The sequence below is a fragment of the Cibotium barometz genome, chromosome 26, assembly GCF_041138505.1.
Source record: "Cibotium barometz isolate CiBa-2024 chromosome 26, ASM4113850v1, whole genome shotgun sequence".
NCBI lineage: Eukaryota > Viridiplantae > Streptophyta > Polypodiopsida > Cyatheales > Cibotiaceae > Cibotium > Cibotium barometz.
Window position 1 is genome coordinate 14,943,311 of NC_141071.1, and position 20,174 is coordinate 14,963,484.

General features: G+C 39.1%; 1 protein-coding gene across 1 annotated transcript in view; it reads right to left on the minus strand.

Moving 5' to 3' along the window:
* Positions 1-4,202, minus strand: part of BLI (protein BLISTER) — a 62,757-nt gene extending 58,555 nt beyond the window's left edge. The window contains exon 1 of the mRNA XM_086820310.1: positions 3,537-4,202. Within this exon, the coding sequence (XP_086676436.1) occupies positions 3,537-3,632 (96 nt within the window). The 5' untranslated portion in view covers positions 3,633-4,202. The remainder of the gene's footprint in view (positions 1-3,536) is intronic.
* Between the last annotated feature and the right edge of the window lie 15,972 nt (positions 4,203-20,174).

Here is a 20,174-nt window from a genome sequence, read left to right on the forward strand (position 1 = left end):
TCCCAATGCAGATTCCCGCATGAGGCACTCTGATTCCTCTACTAAAGCCTAACCCTAACTGGTAGCCTAGAATGACATGCATATTAGACTTAAAGTTGATGCATATGATAGGAAAGGAAGGGTGTCTTTAAGAAAGAGCATCTTTAGAGAGTATATGGTGTTGCTCTTGCCACCTCACTTCTCGATATCTATCTATTTCGCTTCTTGCTCACGGACCACCTATAATCCTATTCATGAACACCTTGCCAACAATAACAAAGCATAACTGAAAGGTAGATGAAATCCCTAGGTCTAAAGGGATCTAGACAGTAACTGTCATTGTCCGTGGACCTTATAGAGACAATTGCATGGCTTCTTTGTATGTTGATAATAAGACAATAGTCACTTCAAGCCAAATTGCACCATTTGATCCTTTGTGTATAAACTTTGAGACCCACTTCCCTCACCCGTATTTAAATCTATGCAACACTCTTTTCATGGAATCAAGACTTCCTCATTAGCCATCAAATTTGGCTGCTCCTTGTCTTGCATCACTGTGCGCGCGCGCACGCTCTATGCTATTGCTACTCATCTCTTCTTGACATATAAGGATAAGCTCACTCAGGCTGACAGATTACATGGGCTTCGTCTCCCTAATGGTCGACATTTGGTTGCTCAGCATATACTGATGACTCTTTCTTTTTCCCTCAAAATACGCAATCGGATCTGCAATGTCTCATGAATGCTTTGCATATGTTTGGGTTGGCAACATGCCTTTTTATAAATTATGATTGTTTCCTCTTGATGAAGTTCAATGGCACACCATTCTATGGCCTGGACAAATCATATCGCCTACACAACATGTCAGACATTTGGGATATCCTGTGGGATGGAATCTTTCACGTCGTGCTGCTACAGATTGGGTGCATAAAAACTTATGATTAAATTGGAATATTGGAAACTCTCTACTTGGCCACTTCATGTCAGATTAAGAATAGTCCAATTGATTTTGATGGCATACATTCAGTGTTTCTCCCTCTTTTGGCATGGTCTAAAAACCAAATCTCTTGTTTTATGACAAAAAGAATTGAGATATTTTGGCAAAATTCTCTATAAGAAGGCTTTGCGACTCCTTAAGTATGAGTTTATATGCTCCCGAAAATGCATGGAGGAAATTAACATTTTGAATATCCATGATCATGTTTTGGCATGCAAAGCCACCTTGCTTCCGACTTTTATTGCGCAACAACCACCCTGGACGCTTATGATTGCAGCTCTTTGCTTTAATGTGAATACAAATGCATTTGGCAAATGGAAGCTAACTCGCTAGGAACTTTTATTTGGCTATGTGGAGGGTAAGATTGCTCGATGGTCTTATGTCTCTCATCTCCTTGCAGATCGGAAGCTTGTTCTGCAATATATTCAGTGGGTCGGGAAGACCTCCTGAGTCCTAAGGTTGGCAATACTTTGAAACAAGATAATGTCTTTTGGAGTCGTGCATTCGAGCTTACTTTCTTTCTACAAAAGGCATTTGTTGTTAATGCTAAAGGAAATGTCTTGTCCTTTCCTCCACTCAAAGCCGTTGGCAGTTGGGTATGCACTATAGACCTTTATGGCACATGTTACACAAACAATTGCAGCCTTTTACTCCTCTTACAGTTGTTCTGTGGATGGTGAAAAAATGGATGATTGGATTTTCCACAAGACAGATCTTGGACTTTATCCTAGATTCTCTTTCCCTCAGGTTTTGGTTGCTTCGATCTAAAGATTGATTATTCCTCCACCTTGGTTTGTTGATCGAGTTAATAAGATTTGGCTCCTCAAGAAGACAACCCGTTGGTGGAAACAAAATCTAAAGAAAATTTGGCATAGTAAATTGCCACTCAAATCTAAATTGTTTTTATGGCGATGCTTGTTGGGAGTCCTCCCAGTACGAAAGCTTCTTGAAAAAAGACACATTGCATAAAGGAAACAGTGATGCATCTTCTTTGGTCTTGTCCGCAACACAGAGCAAACCAAAAGTTTCCTTTGCCAAATCTCACATTTTCTTCAACTCACATTTCCAAGATATTCCTTCTCTAGATTTTTTTGGTGGCCTTCTACACTGGCTCATGCACAACCCTTTCTAATCTAGACTAGATATTGGGCTTTGTGGACAATATGGCATGCAAGAAATCACTTGGTCTTTCATTCCGTAAGGATTGCATGCTATCCCTACTTTCGTCAATCCTTGCATCAATATTTGTTTGACTCCATCCACCTGGATCAGATTGATGATGACCGGTTGGCTTTGTTTTTCAGTGCTTTTAACTTCTATGCTACTCTTTAAGAAGTTTGCCTCTTTTTTGAGGACTTCTTTTTTTGTGCAATGTAGCAATAGAACAAAGCCTTTTACACGAAATAAAAAAGTATGTGTGTGTGTATGGGGGAATCCCAATGTCTAAATACAAATATGACTTTTCTTGAGCAAATATTCAATGGTCAGATACACGTCGTGTTTTCAAGTTGTCTTATGTTTTGAAGATAATGGCCAAACCTTGCAACATCATGACCAAGAGAGGGGTCATTGCAATGTTATCATTGCCAAGGACTGCACAAGGTGACAGCATGCCCTGAGACATCAACCCCTACCAATGCATCTTTGTGTAAAGACATGGAGTGGATGTTGATCATTTGTACAAAGCATGTCCTATGAGGACAAGCAAAACCATGGCTCAAGAAGGGGCACAGACCACCAGTGTAAATCAATTGAGTGTCCTACCCCTACTTCCATACCTCTTAATGCTGTCACACGCTTGTAAGCCAAGCAAAGATTTGCTACTAAGGAAGCTAACATAGCCAGCACTTTCAAGAAGGTGCCTAACCAATATCAATCTATTGGGAAAGGCAAGAAGCATAGATCCAAGCATATTGGAAAGGGTGAGAACAAGGTTACCATCCAGAGTTCAACAGACCCTAAGGCAAACCAATTACCTTCAGAGCTGAAACCAGAGTGGAAACTTGGAGGAAGAAATAACCACATCAAAGGTACCCAGACCCTTTTCAAGAAAAGCAACGTCTAGAGGAAGCCCAAAATTTTGTTTGGGAGTGTCACGAAAAGTTAAAAGCTGATTTGAAGGCAAGCAAGGGACTGGAGACTGTCCACCCTAATGTGTTGCTGATCGACCAAGTGGGGAGACGTTTAGTCATTCCAGAGCCTGTTATAGAGGATCTGGAGGATTCAGATGAATCATCCAAAGAGATACGCTGAAAACTTCCTTAATACTTTGGGAAATGAGAATGTCAAACGGGCTCTTGCCCTAGTGGTAAGATCACTCCTCTCCACCCTTACCCAAGCGAGGTCGCGAGGTCCATACCCCAATAACATGTGTCTCTAACATTGCCTATTATATTGGAGATCTTAAAGCTGAGCACATGTGTGTCCACCATTGCCTGTCATAAGGATTAATATATTATCTTAAGACTAGCTGCCATGATCCAATGAACTGAGTCTCATCAAAGCAATAAACAATTTCGCGTGGCAAAAAAAACCCCAAATTGGAATTCTAAGAATGTACCTTGCGGCGCCCAGCTACCAGATGATCCTGCTTTTTGGAAGTGGACGCAGGTGTCGTGGTTTTGGACGATGCGCCTGGCATCTCTGCAGATGCCATGCCCTTGCTCTGATGCGCAAATCAGCATGCATTTTGCCCCGGATCAAAACCAATGGGGCCTGAATCGATTTGCCAGCATCGCACAAATTCGATCATAGCTATGCTTTCTGCCGGATCTCTACACACAAACATAAGGGTTTCGGTGGTGCCAATTCTGGAGCGCTTTAAAATTTTTTAGGGTTTAGACGATCAGTAAGCTTAGACTTCGATCACTGTAATGGTTTGGAAGATCTGTACAACCGCAAAGAACCGAGTCTTCCCCTCTGCAGAATGAAATTTTTGGGGTTTGTGCTGTAGAGGGTTTGGCTGATCTGTGCAGCCAGAAGAAAGCTAGATATTTTTGGCGCTTCGAGTGGTTTAAGAAATGATAGAAAGCACGTGAAAGAAGCTGTTTTCTTTGCTTTTTCTGATAAGCGTTGGTGTTGTCGGGCCTGCGATGTTGTTGTCGACCTGCTGAACCCCCTGCGGGAGGGTCCTGGGTTGATTTTATTTCTTAGTTCGACTTACACTTCATTACCCTCACCGACCGCGCTCGGGGTAAAATGTCCCAGTAGTATCTATGTATCTATTGAGGGAAATTGTGTTATCCCATTAATTAATGCCCCGGCACAAATAAAAATCTAGCATTATCTATGTATTTATTTTGAGGGAAATTGTGTTATCCCATTACCCTCGCCGACCGCGCTCGGGGTAAAATACCCCAGTAGTATCTATGTATCTATTGAGGGAAATTGTGTTATCCCATTAATTAATGCCCCGGCACAAAAAAAAATCTCGCATTATCAAAAAAAAATTGTTATCCCATTAATTAATGGGCACAACGAACGTTAGCGCGTGCCTGTCTCTCTCATGCCCTCGTGTCTGCCCGTCTTTGTCTTCTCAGTTTGTCTCTTCTCCTCTTCTTTGACTCTCTCCGTCACTCTGTGTGCGTGCCTATCCCACTCTCTCAGCTCCCTATGCGCGCTCTCTCTCTCTCTCTCCTGCTCTGCAACAAGGAAGATTAGAAGGCCTTGCAACATCCTTATCCTATCGAACCTCCCAAAAATAGAAGGCGGCCCCTACGCGATCCTGCGAGAATTCAGCAACGGCCAACTTTTATTTAAAATTAAAGTCCTTCAAAATTACTAAAAAAAACCTTAGACTAATGCTCCATTTTTATTTAATTAAATACACAAAAAGATTTTGGTCACGTGTTATCTTTTTATTCAAGGATATATTCTAGCTTCACTCGCTACTAAAACTCTCTCTCTCTCTCTCTCTCTCTCTCTCTCTCTCTCTCTCTCTCTCTCTCTCTGTCCACTAAAGTTGTGCTCTTGGACAAATGTATATTAGCTTTGCTTCTCCTTTTTAATACTTCTCTTCCTATTTCCTATATAACATCAGTAATGCTCCAAGTGTCTCAATTCAACTATACTCCATAAGAAGCTCCTTAAGAAGGTCATTTGATTTTACTTACACTCGGTCTCCTTTGCTAAAATCATATTTGTTATACAATATGCTTGTGTGAAGTAGCTTATGTAAGGACCTTTATGACACTTGGAGAAGAAAGTTAATCACAAAAATTAGAGCATAACATATTCTTGCACAAATTAAAAGCATAAGCCTTAATAAACAAAAATAAATAAACAAGAGAGCTAAAGAATAAGAAAGAGATCACCACCATAGACATAACATTAGGTTGAATCTCCCCTCGATGTGCGTGTGGCCCTTGTACCACTCACCCATATTTATATGTACTAGAAAAAGCTTGCTTTTCGAAAAGATAACTTCCTAAAACAAAGCATAAGTGCGTTTAAGTTTTTGAGGATAAAAGTTCTATAAAAATATAGCAAGCTACAATAAAAAGTCTTGGGCTTACCAAAAGTTTAAAATACTATATGGTATGTATGTATAAAGATATAAGGCCTTAGCCTTACAAAAATATTAATGCCATAAAAGGTGTTCTCTATTATGAATCAAAATTAAAGGGTCGAATCATAAACGAGTTAATGTCAAAAGACATTACTGGGGTAGGTCATAAAGAAGGTCTCTAAACTAAATAGGACTTAAGGTTTGTATAATCTTTCAAAGAAAGACTTGTGATCATACACTTGTGTTAGTGGAATTCCATGCGAACTCACATGTACACATAGAGGATAGGATAAGAATTTCTAACACATGATCTATTATCTCTAATACGGACTAGGCCAAAATAAATAAACTCTTTTGAAATGGTTTAAATAAATAATTCTTTTTTTAATTGAAAACTTTAGAAGATAGGTTTAATAGCTAAGAATAGCTATGCTTTAACCTTAACTAATTTGACTTGATTTGGTCAAAATTAAATATGCTTGAAAACACCCCTAGAGAACAAAAAAATATAGAAAAGATAAAGCCAGGAGGCATCCAGTTTTTTAAAAAAGGACAAGGCTTAATTACTTTTCTCTTTTTTTTACATAACTTAATAAATTTTAAGCTTAGTAAGGCTTTGACCAAAATTTAATGCAAAACTTTCGAAAGCTTTTAAACAAAGCTAGTCCACGGCTAATCCCGCAGCCAATGGAAAAATGAAACCTAGGACAAAGGCTGAAATTTTGGTTTTGAAGCGCCATAAACCTAACAGATATAAGCTTTCTAGCTTATGAAAGGTAGAACATAAGCTCTCTTTTTTTTTAAAGCTTAAAGTAGAGATAAGCTTTTAAAATATATAAATAAAACAAAACTTCACGGCTGAACCTTGTCGGCCCACGTTTAACTGAGAGAAAAGAAGAAAGAAACCCACAAGCGCTTTCGCTGAGAGAGAGAGAGAAAAATCCGATGCGCCTTGTTCGTTGAATCGCCACCGCCCATGGATGAAGAGAGAAAATTAATTGAACCTTAATTCTCTCTCTTTATAGAGAGATCTTGATTTAGCTTTAATCGAGAATTATTTTCTAGTGTATGATCACCAATTAGCGCTTTTCTCTGAATCTATTCATGGGTAATCCTCCACCATCAATTATGGATTTTGAGCATAGTATATACTTGATTGTAATTTACGTACATGAAAATCCTTTTCTTTGTCTTGATCTCTCTGAAATTCAATGGTATCATAAACATTATCCCTTTTTCTCTCTTGTATTATTGTCAAGAGATGTGGTTTTTTTAATGATGGTATTGACACTCTTGGATGCTCGCTACGTCTCGAATGTGCTTTGCCAAAATAATGTGGTCTCTTAACATGAGAGCGAAAAAACAAAAATTGCATAACAAGAACAAACGTCGCATATAACTTGTATACATAGTAGGAGAGGGAGAGAGAGAGGAGAAATGGGACACTGAGAGAAGAGAAATAAATAGAGAGAAAAGATAGAAGGGACATTGAGACAAGAGGGGGATACAGAGAGAGATAGAGAAGGAAGAGTGACAGAGAGAAGAGAGAGAGAGAGAGAGAGAGAGAGAGAGATTAAAAGACTAAGGTCATGTAAAAAGGTAGGAGAAGGGTGTGTGTGTGAAGGGACTTAAGGTCCACTAGCTCACCTATTTAAAGGTGAAGCTAGAAGGCAATTTTGTATGGAGCAAGGCCTAGTTGTATTCATAAACAACTTAATAAGCAAGAAGGGAGGGTATTAAAAGACCAAGGTCATGTAAAAGGGTAGGAGAAGGGTGTGTGTGTGAAGGGACTTAAGGTCCACTAGCTCACCTATTTAAAGGTGAAGCTAGGAGGCATTTTGTATGGAGCAAGGGCTAGTTGTATTCATAAACAACTTAATAAGCAAGATAGTTTTCTTGTATTTTGTGAGTCCCTCTCCTCCACACACTTGATCTATCATGTGAGCACCACGTTTTCTCAACATGGTATCTAGAGCTTTGGTTGAGTAGGTCATATTTGTGGTGTAGAATAGGTCAAAATCCTCATCTTCTCTTGTGTGGAGCTCAACCCCCTGCTGGTGGAGGACCTCTAGCCATTTGTAGAGGCAATATCTTGAGGAGTTTTCAACAAGGGAGTTGTGGAGGACATCCGAGCGCATGCGGTCGTACGCTCAATTAGTGGATTCATTTCCTCTCCGCCGCGGCATTCTCACTGGTTCAGCCCAGTGCAGTTTTTGTTGCGCAGCAGTGGTCGGAGAAGATTTCGCCGCCTACAGCTGATTAGAGGCAACATTGCCTTAGGGTTTTTGTAGCCCACACTTTGAGGACTCTACAGCTCAATTTTCACTCCAAATGATGGCGTGAATCGGCCGTGTGAAGCAAAAAACCAGGCGGCTGCAGTTTTTCCATTGAAGCTCTCCATTAAAGCTTCATTCAAAATCTCTTTTTTTCTTGCTCTAATCCTTTCCTCTTTGCTCTAATCACCCAAGTGATATTGTGAGAGCTTGTTGCTGATCCTTCTCTTGATTTTGAAGCGGTGGCCAACCACATGAGGCATTCATAAGTCTCATTCATCACGTCATCAAGCTTCCTCATCATCTTCAAGTTCTCAAAGCTTTTCAAAGTGTGCTTATGAGCACTAATAGTATTGATTAACACTAATGAAGCTTCTAATCCAACAAAAGGGAGTTATTCCAAAGTGTTTTTAAACACTAAAAGTATTATTAAACACTAATGGTGAATCTAATCACCACTACAAGTGTCATTAGATGCTAGAAATGTGCTCTTAAGCACTAATCGTGTTTTTTAAACACTAATGGTGATCTTAATCATCATCAAACAAAGTGTTGCTTAACACTAATGTGGTCTTAACCATCAAAGGAGGAGGTCTTTAACACTAAGGAGGCTCTTCTTCATCAACATTGGAGGCCGGGCACACACCATACGTGTCACACTATAAATCTTCATCATCAACCCGCTTCTATGCTTACCTTGGCAAGCTTCCAAGGAGAAATGGTGCAACCATGAACCATTGTCTTCATCTCATAAGACAAAGAGGTTGAAGATTTCTGGTTTTTCATCAACAAACTCAGTTTGTGAGTGGTTCAAAGTTGGGTACATATACACTAAGTGCACATCTTTAATGTTGTTGTGTATCACCCTTGAGGCTCTTGTTTGTAAGAGGCATAGGCATGTCATAAGCCATATGCTCTCATTTCCCAAGCCCAAGGCATGTTATTCCGCTGCATATTCAACATTTTAATCCTCTAAGGTTGAGCAAAGCATCACTAAGTGCTCTACCTTGTTGTTTGTCATGTTTTTAAGCATCTCTTGGCATTGTCTTTGTAAGAGGCATAGGCAACATTATGAGCCATGCCCTCTCCTTCTTGAGCCAAGGATGATGTACCTTATTGGTTTGAGCGTTTACCTCAACCACTTACTCACTTTCATTAAGCTTGTATCTTCAAACCCTAATGGGGTATCATGAGCATAGCATCACTAAGTGCTCTACCTTGTTGTTTGTCATGTTTTTAAGCATCTCTTCGCATTGTCTTTGTAAGAGGCATAGGCAACATTATGAGCCATGCCCTCTCCTTCTTGAGCCAAGGATGACGTACCTTATTGGTTTGAGCGTTTACCTCAACCACTTACTCACTTTCATTAAGCTTGTATCTTCAAACCCTAATGGGGTATCATGTAACCAACATGCACAAAAGCTTTTATTGTAATTGTAGAGTGGACACTGCCCTTGACCAATCCATAAGGCAAGTGGTAAGACCCTCCCTTTCCCTTTCCCATATAAATCTACCTCATAACCATTACTCTAAGAAGGAAGGCCCTCATTACCCATGGAGGAGGTATGGTATTCAAGGAAGCATCAAGCATGTTGAAAGAACATCTATGTGCAAACCACTTAAGCAAGGGTGGCAGCCTTGTTTTGATCATTGTGTGAGAATGGTCAAGATGGAAAGCATGTGGAAGCAATGGCATGTATGTCTAAAGCATGTCAACTACAAGAGGTCAATCAAGCACAAAGAGGGGTGCACCATCATTAAGGTGTACATCTTCATCGACATTAAATAAAGACTTAGATGGCATCATTGTATTAGTCTCTAAGGCTCTAGGAACATAGTTGTAAATCCTAGATAACCACACCACCATGACATCCTTGTACACCTAATGTTATAAAGGCAACCTATGTCCAATACCACCTATTTCAATACCACCTATTCCAATTCTTTCATAGTTAGTATTGAGGGAGGGTATTAAAAGACTAAGGTCACGTAAAAGGGTAGGAGAAGGGTGTGTGTGTGTGAAGAGACTTAAGGTCCACTAGCTCACCTATTTAAAGGTGACGCTAGAAGGCAATTTTGTATGGAGCAAGGCCTAGTTGTATTCATAAACAACTTAATAAGCAAGATATCTTTCTTGTATTTTGTGAGTACCTCTCCTCCACACACTTGATCTAGCATGAGCACCACATTTTCTCAACAAGAGAGGACATATATATAGAAGGGAGAGTGAGATAGAGAAGAGAGATATAAAAACGGGAGAGAGATAATAAGAGAGCAAAAGAGAAGAGAGAGAGAGAGAGAGAGAGAGAGAGAGAGAGAGAGAGAGAGAGAGAAGGGAAAGTGTTCACGAGAGAGACATAGAGAGATAAAAGAGCGAAGGGAGAGTGAAACGAGATATATATATATATATATATATATATATATATATATATATATATATATATATATATATATATATATATAGAGAGAGAGAGAGAGAGAGAGAGAGAGAGAGAGAGAGAGAGATGGTAGGAGAGGTAAATAGATGGTAGGATTGAGAGAAGAGAGGGAGAGATATAGAGATGGTAGTAGATAGAGAGAACGAGCACACACACACACACACACACACACACACACACACACACACACACACACACAGAGAGAGAGAGAGAGAGAGAGAGAGAGAGAACGAGCACAGAGAGAGAGAGAGAGAGAGAGAGGGGAGAGCGAGACAATAGAGAAGAGAGACAAGGGAGAGAGATAGAGATGCTGGGGGGAGAGAGAGAGAGAGAGAGAGAGAGAGAGAAGGGAGAGTGAGACAAGCGAGAAGAGATAAGAGAGAGACAGAGAAAGAGTCGGTAGGATAGAGCGAAGAGAGGGAGAGATATAGAGATAGTAGTAGATAGAGAGAGTGAGCACAGAGAGAGAGAGAGAGAGAGAGAGAAGGGAGAGTGAGACAAAAGAGAAGAGAAACAAGAGAGAGAAAGAGATGGTAGGATAGAGAGAAGAGAGCGAGAGATATAGAGATTATAGTAAGATATATATATATATATATATATATATATATATATATATATATATATATATAGAGAGAGAGAGAGAGAGAGAGAGAGAGAGAGAGAGAGAGAGAGAGAGAGAGAGAGAGAGAGAGAATAAGGTGGGAGATGGAGAGATATAGAGATGGTAGTAGAGAGAGAAGAGGGTGGGAGATGGAGAGATATAGAGATGGTTGTAGAAAAAGAAGAGGGTGGAAGAGGGAGAGAAAGGAGAGTGTGCAAGAAGAGAGGGAGAGAAGAGAGAGGGAAAGAGGTGGTAGGAGAGAGAGAAGAGAGAAACAGAAATGGTAATACATAGAGAGAGAAAGGGAGGAGGTAGGTTGGGATGGGAGGTGATGGAAGGAGATGGTGGTGGGGAGAGTTTTCAAAGTAGAGGGAGAGAAGAGAGAGGGAAAGAGGTGGTAGGAGAGAGAGAAGAGAGAAACAGAAATGGTAATACATAGAGAGAGAAAGGGAGGAGGTAGGTTAGGATGGGAGGTGATGGAAGGAGATGGTGGTGGGGAGAGTTAAAGAGAGAGTTTTCAAAGTAGAGAGAGAGAGGTAGCTAAGAAAATCTCCCTTCACCAAGATCCCTCATCATTAACAACCCCCCAAGTGTGTCCCTCATCATTAACAACCCCCCAAGTGTGTCCCTCATTAACAACCCCCCAAGTGTGACATGTGTAAGTGGGTAACCATGTACAAGTGAGTTTTGGGTATACCATGTACAAGTGTGACATGTGTAAGTGGGTAACCATGTACAAGTGTGACATGTGTAAGTGGGTAACCATGTACAAGTGAGTTTTGGGTATACCATGTACAAGTGTGACACTTAATGAACCTTTACATGTTATTTTTTACTTGGCAAACCTTCTTGCCCTCTTTACTTTTTGTGAATGCTTCATGCTCTTTATGTGATGTTTATGATGAATCTCTTACTACATGGTAATTTTGCGAGTACATTAGGCTCTTGTGTATTAGTCTTTTGGCAAATAAGAAGCATTTCTAGTTGAGGTTTGAGGGTGGAAAGCTTGTGTATGCTAAGTGCATGAGGGTGGGAAGCTTGTGTATGCTGAGTGCATGAGGGTGGGAAGCTTGTGTATGCTTCCCATGAGTGTGTGAGCATCTCTTGGGCTGAAACACGTACTTGAGTGGATTATTACCTATGTATAGCTTGTCTACACTTCCCATGAGTGTGTGAGCATTTTTTGGGCTAAAACATATACTTTAGTGGATTATTCCCCATGTATAGCTTCCTAGGTATAGCCTAGGCATAAAAATTGAATGGAGCTATAGGGATGTGAAAGAAAGCAGTGCATGAAAGATAAAGAAAAGATAGCAAAAGGAAATTTGTAGCCATCTTTTATAATGCTAATAATGGGCGGGGGCATTGTTTCCCTCTAAGTATGTATGCACTCTTATGAGTGTGTGTAAGTGATCTTATCATGTCACTTCACTTGTACTTCACTCATTCTCATCAATCTACTTTGAGTGTTGTGGTTCCATCTCTATCGCTCCTTACTTGCATCCTGTGAGAGTGTTACAACGTTGATCTCCACTCTAATCACTCCTTACTTGTTGCATCTATGTGTGTGTTACTACACTGATCTCCACTCTAACAATTGGTATCGAAGCCGAATCTCTTTTCCCTCACCCCCTTGTCATCTTCTCCTTGAGTTTCTCTTTTGATTATCTTAGAATGAGCTATCCTCTTAGGTGGAGAAGGTATATCCTATAGTGTGATATATGTTAACTATGCTAACATAACTTTTTGTGCATTTCAGAGTGTTTCAAGGCTCGTTCACATTCTATAAGTTTTCCACAGGCATTTTGGGCTCATTCACATTCTATAAGGTTTCCACAAGCATCTGTTGGAGTGTCAATTCGGGTTTTCTGCACGTCATTAACAACATTTAGTGTGCAAGTAGGGCCATCATCTTTGGGCTATGTTAACATAACTTTTTGCACATTTCGGAGTGTGCCGAGGCTCGTTCACGTTCTATAAGGTTTCCACAGTCATCTTGGGCTCATTTCAAAGTGTTTCAAGGCTCATTCACATTATATAAGGTTTCCATAGGCATCTTGGGCTCATTCACATATCCTAGAAGGTTTCCACAAGCAACTAATGGAGTGTCAATTCGGGTTTTCTCCACATCATTATGCAAGTAGGGCCATCCCCATCTTTGACATTGCATCTTTGACCTCATATTCACCAACATTATCAACATTGTTATCAATTTTTGCATTCGTGTGCTAAGTATCATTTGTAGGTTTCCTTCATCCATCAATGATCTCTACTAGCACAACCATATCGATTGCATGCATTGACAATACTTGCAAGTAGTTTGGTATTTACATTCTATGTCAAGGATTAGTCATTTGTTGGTTGAAATGGCAAGTAATGATGTATTTGGGATGCTTTCCACTAAGGATAAGTTTAAGAGACCAACTAGCCTTTGTGGTCATATATGGTGTGTTATGTATTGGTTACCAAAGAGCTTTGGAATGTCATCATTGGCATTGAGGCACACCCTATCTCACCACTAGCATAGGACAGTATAGGTACTTTTGATGGTGACACTAGTTCAAATGCAACTATAGTATTTGTCTTTGCACCTCTCATAGTGGAACAAGCTAGGTGGGATGGCAGGCTGTAGTGGCACTTTCAATAAAAAGGAGCATTATTGTCCATATTTACTCATGTAAAACTACGAAGCATGCTTAGGATGTGGTTTTGTTTCACTTTACCAAGTGCAACAAGTGCCTCATTATGCACTTTACCAAGTGCATAATGAGGTAGGAGTAGCTTATTCTTATACAAGTAGCTATATGAAAAAGGGAGATTTACTGGATGAATTCCTCACAAGGATTAAAGATCTCATGGAGTAGCTTTGATGTATTGTAAGGCCTATCCAAATAGTCCTTACTATTCTCACATCTTTACCAGATTCATACCTAGGTTTTGCATCAACACTTTGGCTCTCCTATGAAGGGTACCCTCAATGCCCTTACTTTTGGTGAGTTGCTTGCAAATCTCTTGTAAAGAAGAGAAATCTCAGCAAAATTGAGCTAGTATGCATGAGGGAGATTAGGCATTTGTTAGTTTAAAAATTTAAAGGCAAAGCCTTTTCTTAGGGTAGTTATAAGCCAACGGTAGAATCAACCCAATCTTTTAGAAAGGATGCTAATGTTCACCAATTTGAGAAAACTCAAGCCTTGCAAGATAGAGAGAAGGATATGAATAGTGTAAGAGTCTTACTAGTTTGTACCTCTAGCCACTCTTGGTAGAGTAACCCTCTTTTATGGATAGCTCATCCTTCCCATGCTCCTCCCGACATTCATATCTTCCCTCAACCATAGATTCTTCATGAGCAAATACATGGTTTTTGTTTGCCATGTATGAAATTGCTCCCCATTGAATTTAGCTACTTCTTGTGCAATGCTCATGATGATGTGAAGGGGGTCTTACCTCGATCCAATTCAAGATTCAAGGGTAGTGTCTACCCTTTTACAACTCCAATTTGGTGTTTAATGATGATGACAACAAGTTTACAAGCATGAATACACCAAAAGTTACAAAATGCCAACAATAGTTGGTTTTGTATTGGATGGTTGGGACATCAAACCAACTTCAAATTGTAATATGAAGTGATAAAGGTCTATATTAAATACGTAATGGTAAGTTTAAACCATCAATTGCACCAAACTTCAATGATTAGTGCTAATTAATCTCATGTTTTGTGTGCAGAAAATAGAATGTACCGGGAGGCCAGATCTCGTTTTTGTTTGCCATGTATGAAATTCTGCCCATTGAATTTAGCTACTTCTTGTGCAATGCTCATGATGATGTGAAGGGGGTCTTACCTCTTGATCCAATTCAAGATTCAAGGGTAGTGTCTACCCTTTTACAACTCCAATTTGGTGTTTAATGATGATTACAACAAGTTTACAAGCATGAATACACCAAAAGTTACAAAATGCCAACGATAGTTGGTTTTGTATTGGATGGTTGGGACATCAAACCAACTTCAAATTGTAATATGAAGTGATAAAGGTCTATATTAAATACCTAATGGTAAGTTTGAACCATCAATTGCACCAAACTTCAATGATTAGTGCTAATTAATCCCATGTTTTGTGTGCAAAAAATAGAGTGTACCGGGAGGCTAGATCTGGTGCCTTAGAGTTTATATGAGCTCAAATCCTTTTACGGGCATCAATAGCAGTTATTCTAGTAGAGGATCAAGCCCAAAAACATAATATTTGACTAAATAAAGAATGCTTAATCTCTGTTTTACCAAAATCACTTGCAGAATTTGATCCAAAGCTTGATGTAGCTTCTCCTTGACAAATTTCAAAATTCGGAGGTCACCAGCATGTTCAGTACACCCAAAAACCCCTTCGGCTAGCTCCAATGCTTCCAATTCAAAGGCGTGATGGCGATTTTGTGATTTTTCTTAGAAAAAATGGTGCCAGCAAATCGACGTCTCCCGGCTGCTTCTGTTCGACGGTTTGAGCTTTTGAGGTGCCATGCCTAGGTGCCAGGGTGTTGGCAAGAGGGTGTGTGAATTTTGTAGGCAATGGACTTGTGTGGAGGGAGAGATCTAAGCTCCACCGAGTGTGGGTATTGCAAAAACTGAAAAATGGTTTATAAGGTTATTAGCACCTAATTAGTAATTAAGAAGGTGATTAGGCTTAAAACAGCAGTTGAATGCTAAGCTAGGCTCTAATACCTAGTTGAATTTGCAGCAATGTGATGGGCTGTGGTTCAAATGCAAGAATCAATATGATTAAAAAGTGATTAAAGCAAGATTAGTGCACAATTAATCTACTAGCATAATGTAGGCATGGATACTCAAAAACTAGCAAATTCTCATTAGGCCAATACCTCAGTTTATAGCCTTTACATCCACAAGGTACCAAGCACCCACTCCCCATTGATTTCTCCTTGATTTGTGCCACCTCCCCTACATCTAGGGGACACCTTTTCCTAGAATCTTTCCACACCCCTATATTCACTCATGCTACCCTTGATTCTCTCATCCAATAGATTCTTCTCACCTTTTTATTGCTACCCACTCAACTACGGACTCCCTTTTACAATCTCTAGCTTAGAGCTAGTTCCCACACACACCCCATTCACTTGCATATTTCAGCACACTACATGCCAGCCATGTATGTGCATCCATTGGATGGCTCTACTGATGATGTCTGTGGAGGCTAGGTATGGACATAGCTCATCAGGAACAAAATGATCAATGTGGTTTTCCTCGTCAAGGTGGAGAAGTTAAGATACGACACCAGGAAATAATTCCATTGTCCCCTATGTGTCCCAATCCCTAAACTCTAAGCCCTAAATCCTAAACCTAGATCTTAAACCCTAAATCCCAAACCCTAAACCCTAGACCCCAAACCCTAAACCCTAAACCCTAAACCCCAAACCCTAAACCCTAAATCCTAGACCTTAAACCCTATACCTATAAGTCCTACATCCTAAGCCCTACATCCTAAACCCTATAGCCTAGACTCCAAACCCTAAACACTATGTCTCAAACCCTAAATCCTAAGCCCTAAACCCTATGTCCCAAACCCTAAACCCCAAACCTATAGGCCCTAGACCCTTAAACCCTATAGCCTAGACCCCAAACCCTAAACCCTATGTCCTAAACCAAATCCATCCTAAAACCCCAAACCTTGGACCCTAAACCCTAATCCATAGATCCCATACTCTAGAGCCTAGAGCCTAGACCCCAGATACTTGATTGTAAACCCTAAGCCTTCGGTTTCAAACCCTAAATCCTAAACCCCCATGAGGATTACGATTAGAGTTTACAATGTTGACAACTGTTAATGAAGAAGAAGAAGAAATAGAATCCCAAGACATCTTCTTGTGTCTTGATGATTGACGAGGTATCGTCTGCTACTCACTTCACATAAGTAGTACTATTGTAGAGAGTGTTAGGGCAGAATCTCGTAACTTTGCAATTCGTAAATGCCAATCAAAAGGAGGTGGAGGTGGAGGTGGAGGTGGAGGTGAATCTCATTGTGTATCTTGTTCTTCATCCATTGCTGTTGATAGTTGTTGAAACAAGTGAAAATTTGATGAAATTGTCCAAGGGCAGAAGAGCTAGCTGAAAATTGTCTTATGATGAGAACCAATTGAATGTTGATATTGCGAGCACAAAGTGCTGAGCTACAAATCATGCATCCAAGAACAATTCCATCATCATGGACAAGCACCAAGGATGGCACAAACAACTCTGATTACATTACATCTTCTAAACTAAGCAGTCAAGTCTTCACCATAGAGGAGGGATCGGCTTATAGAGGAATTGATTTGGGCCAGGGATTTCATGCGCATAATGAAAAGGGAGTACACAACAAGCAGAAGAGATCTTTTTGTCCAGACTGCCACTACATGGCCTTTTGAAAAGGCTTAACGTAAAAATCCTTATGCTATAAGGCTAAGGCTAATGACCTTAATGTGTTTTTTTCCTTTTACATTACTTTGTCAAAAAGTCAACAGTCATGTGACTGTTAAGCTTTTAGCTTAATCAAACATTATTAAACATGATTAAAGATCTTAATACTTGAGTAAATAGGAGTCAGAGAGAGAAAAGTTAAAGATCTTAATACTTAAATACTTGAGTAAATAGGAGTCAGAGAGAGAAAAGTTATGTTGTTTGCATTGATACACAAGGCTTGCTTAAATAGGGGCATGAAAAGGTATAAGTAAAGAGGCACATCCCCAATGCAGGGTTGTAACTCTTAGATAAATAGCTATGTCTTTTAAACGAAACAAATAATTATGTCTCTTGGATGAGACGTGTCTTTTCATAGCAACTCTTGTGAAAGATTGTGTCCTTTCAAGACACCCTTTCAATCAAATCACTAATATTATGATTAAGGTGTAGTTTAGTGAGATTAGTCACAAATCATGACAATTTTGGGTAAAGTGGTTATGCTTTGCCAGATGTGAGGTGAAGCTTTTCTAGCTTCACAGAGACGGTTTTGATGCATCTTGGTGTATGCACATACATTTTGTAGAGATCCAGATTCAAGCCAGATTTTGCTAATATTGAAATCAATAGGTTTCTCAGCTAGATTTATTCTCCCAAAAAGAGTCAATTTGTATACCGAAAGAGATTGCTAGCAACCTTAGGAAATCTTTCGGAAGACTGCAAGCTGAGGAGTGATGGATTGCAAGATTTACATGGGGTATGTTTTGGAGGTATGCCGAAAGAGATTGCTAGCAACCTTACGAAATCGTTTGGAAGACTGCAAGATGAGGAGTAATGGATTGCAAGACGTATATGGGGTACATTCAAGTGGTATGAGATGCTAGGATGTATCATATGAGCGAGTTTACACAGTTTCTTCAAGGTAGATGTTTTATCTTTTGATGGGATATTTATCCAGAACTCTGGATTGTTAGATGCCTAGCCCTAATAGCTAATGAAACCTTAAAAATTACATTTTTACACCATGACAAACACATGTATTTTTCATCGTTAGCCACCACAAAACCAATAGGGTAACTAGAACCTCGTGCGATTCTAGTAGCAATCTTTGTTTAGGGAATATATGATCTCTATCAAATTTTATGGCTTTAACAAAGTCCTCATAACTTTCATACTTTTTTTTTCACCATCCATTGTCTCGAGTGTTCTAAAAGCTATGTGTAATATCAATCAATAAGATACCCAAGTCTTTATGGTTTTGTGAAACGCCTTCCACCACACGCAAGATATATGGCAAGCACCATTGGATAAACTTTTGATTTTCTTCGGCTTTGAAACTCTCAAAGTACTTGCTAGGAGACTTAGGCCATCGCCCATACCGAATTGTAGGTGGCACTACTTTGGATAATTTGAACACTGTATCATCAATTTCTTTCTTCATATAATTACTACAATTCTTTGAAAATAAAGAAGAAATATACTTTCTAAAAATATTTAAAGAGAATATATGCATGATGTCATACACTATATCAAGTGACAAATCAAAACCATAGAGGTCCTATAGCCTCCATAGGATAGATTCACCACACAAGCCTACTTTTCTTGAAGTAGTTTCTCTATCATTAGCTGCGTATTCTCTCTTTACTTCCTCACGATAGCTTCCACCATCTTTGACGTCTATTTTTCCAGGTGGATACCTTGCTTGAAATCTATTTTCATCATATACATAATGACCTATAAATCTTGGATTACTATTCTCTAAGGTAGCTTTAGCTTTATCCCTTCGAGGAAATGATTACCCTCCATCTTTGAAAAGACCAATTTTACATTGTGCTGGGTGAGCCCCAGTAAACCATCGTAACCATGTCTTATCTTACATTACCTTTTTTCCTCATGTGGATGCTCGAAATTTCTTTCAAGGGGATAATTATACACCACATCAATACCATCAATGAATGTTCTTCTACTAATGGCTTAAAAAATGCGTCAAAAAACATCACCTAAATTGCGAATAAATTTTTAACAACTAAAATGTATAAATAAAATTGGTTAAAATCATAAGATTTAGCCATATATAGCATTTAAAATCTTCATTTCGATAGCTCCACAATATTTTTGAGTTGTCCTAGATGCTTGAAAACCATCCTAATGTAGTAATAATGCAAAGTTCATAGGATTTCCCTTGCATGTTTTCTTTGAAGTTTTAATTGATAGGACAGCATTGCTTACATATGAAATTATACTTGTGGCAATACTTCATCCATGATATTAGTAATATATTTGAAATATTATTTTGAGGAAAGGTGGTGTATTTATTTTTATAGCATGGATTTGCACAAACAATAGGCAACTCATTAAAAGCATTTGAATGTCTCGACATTTAGATCCATCCCAAAAATCATGAATGCTTTCTAATTGTTCACATGAGTCCTTGCCTAACCATCTTTGTTTCATGTGCCACATACTCATAAAGTCATGAAAGCTTCTACACTTGACTAGCAATTTGAGTTATTCACCAATAGGAACATAATCAAATGCTAGCATTTCTTTCCTTGGAGCACCACAAAATTACTCTTTTACTTAGAGCACCACAAATATTATACTTCTTACAACAAGTTCCATAATCACGCTTGAGTTTCTTTTTATTACCTTCTCCTCTACAATTACAATAAATAATTTTTTTATTAAATGATCCTTATTACTTTCCATCTAATCCCATGCATATCTTATATTGTTGTACACACTATAACAATGAATTTAGTTGGTCCCAACAAGAAGAAACCTGACGGTAGTTGCACTAAAAGTTTACTAAGAGACTCTTTTTGAGTAATTCCACTTTTAGAGTAGACCCTTGATCCTCACATATCTCTAAAAAGCAAATGAAGCATCTTGCTTTATAAATCAATTGAGACTTGATGATCATCCCAAAGGGATTAAAGGTCT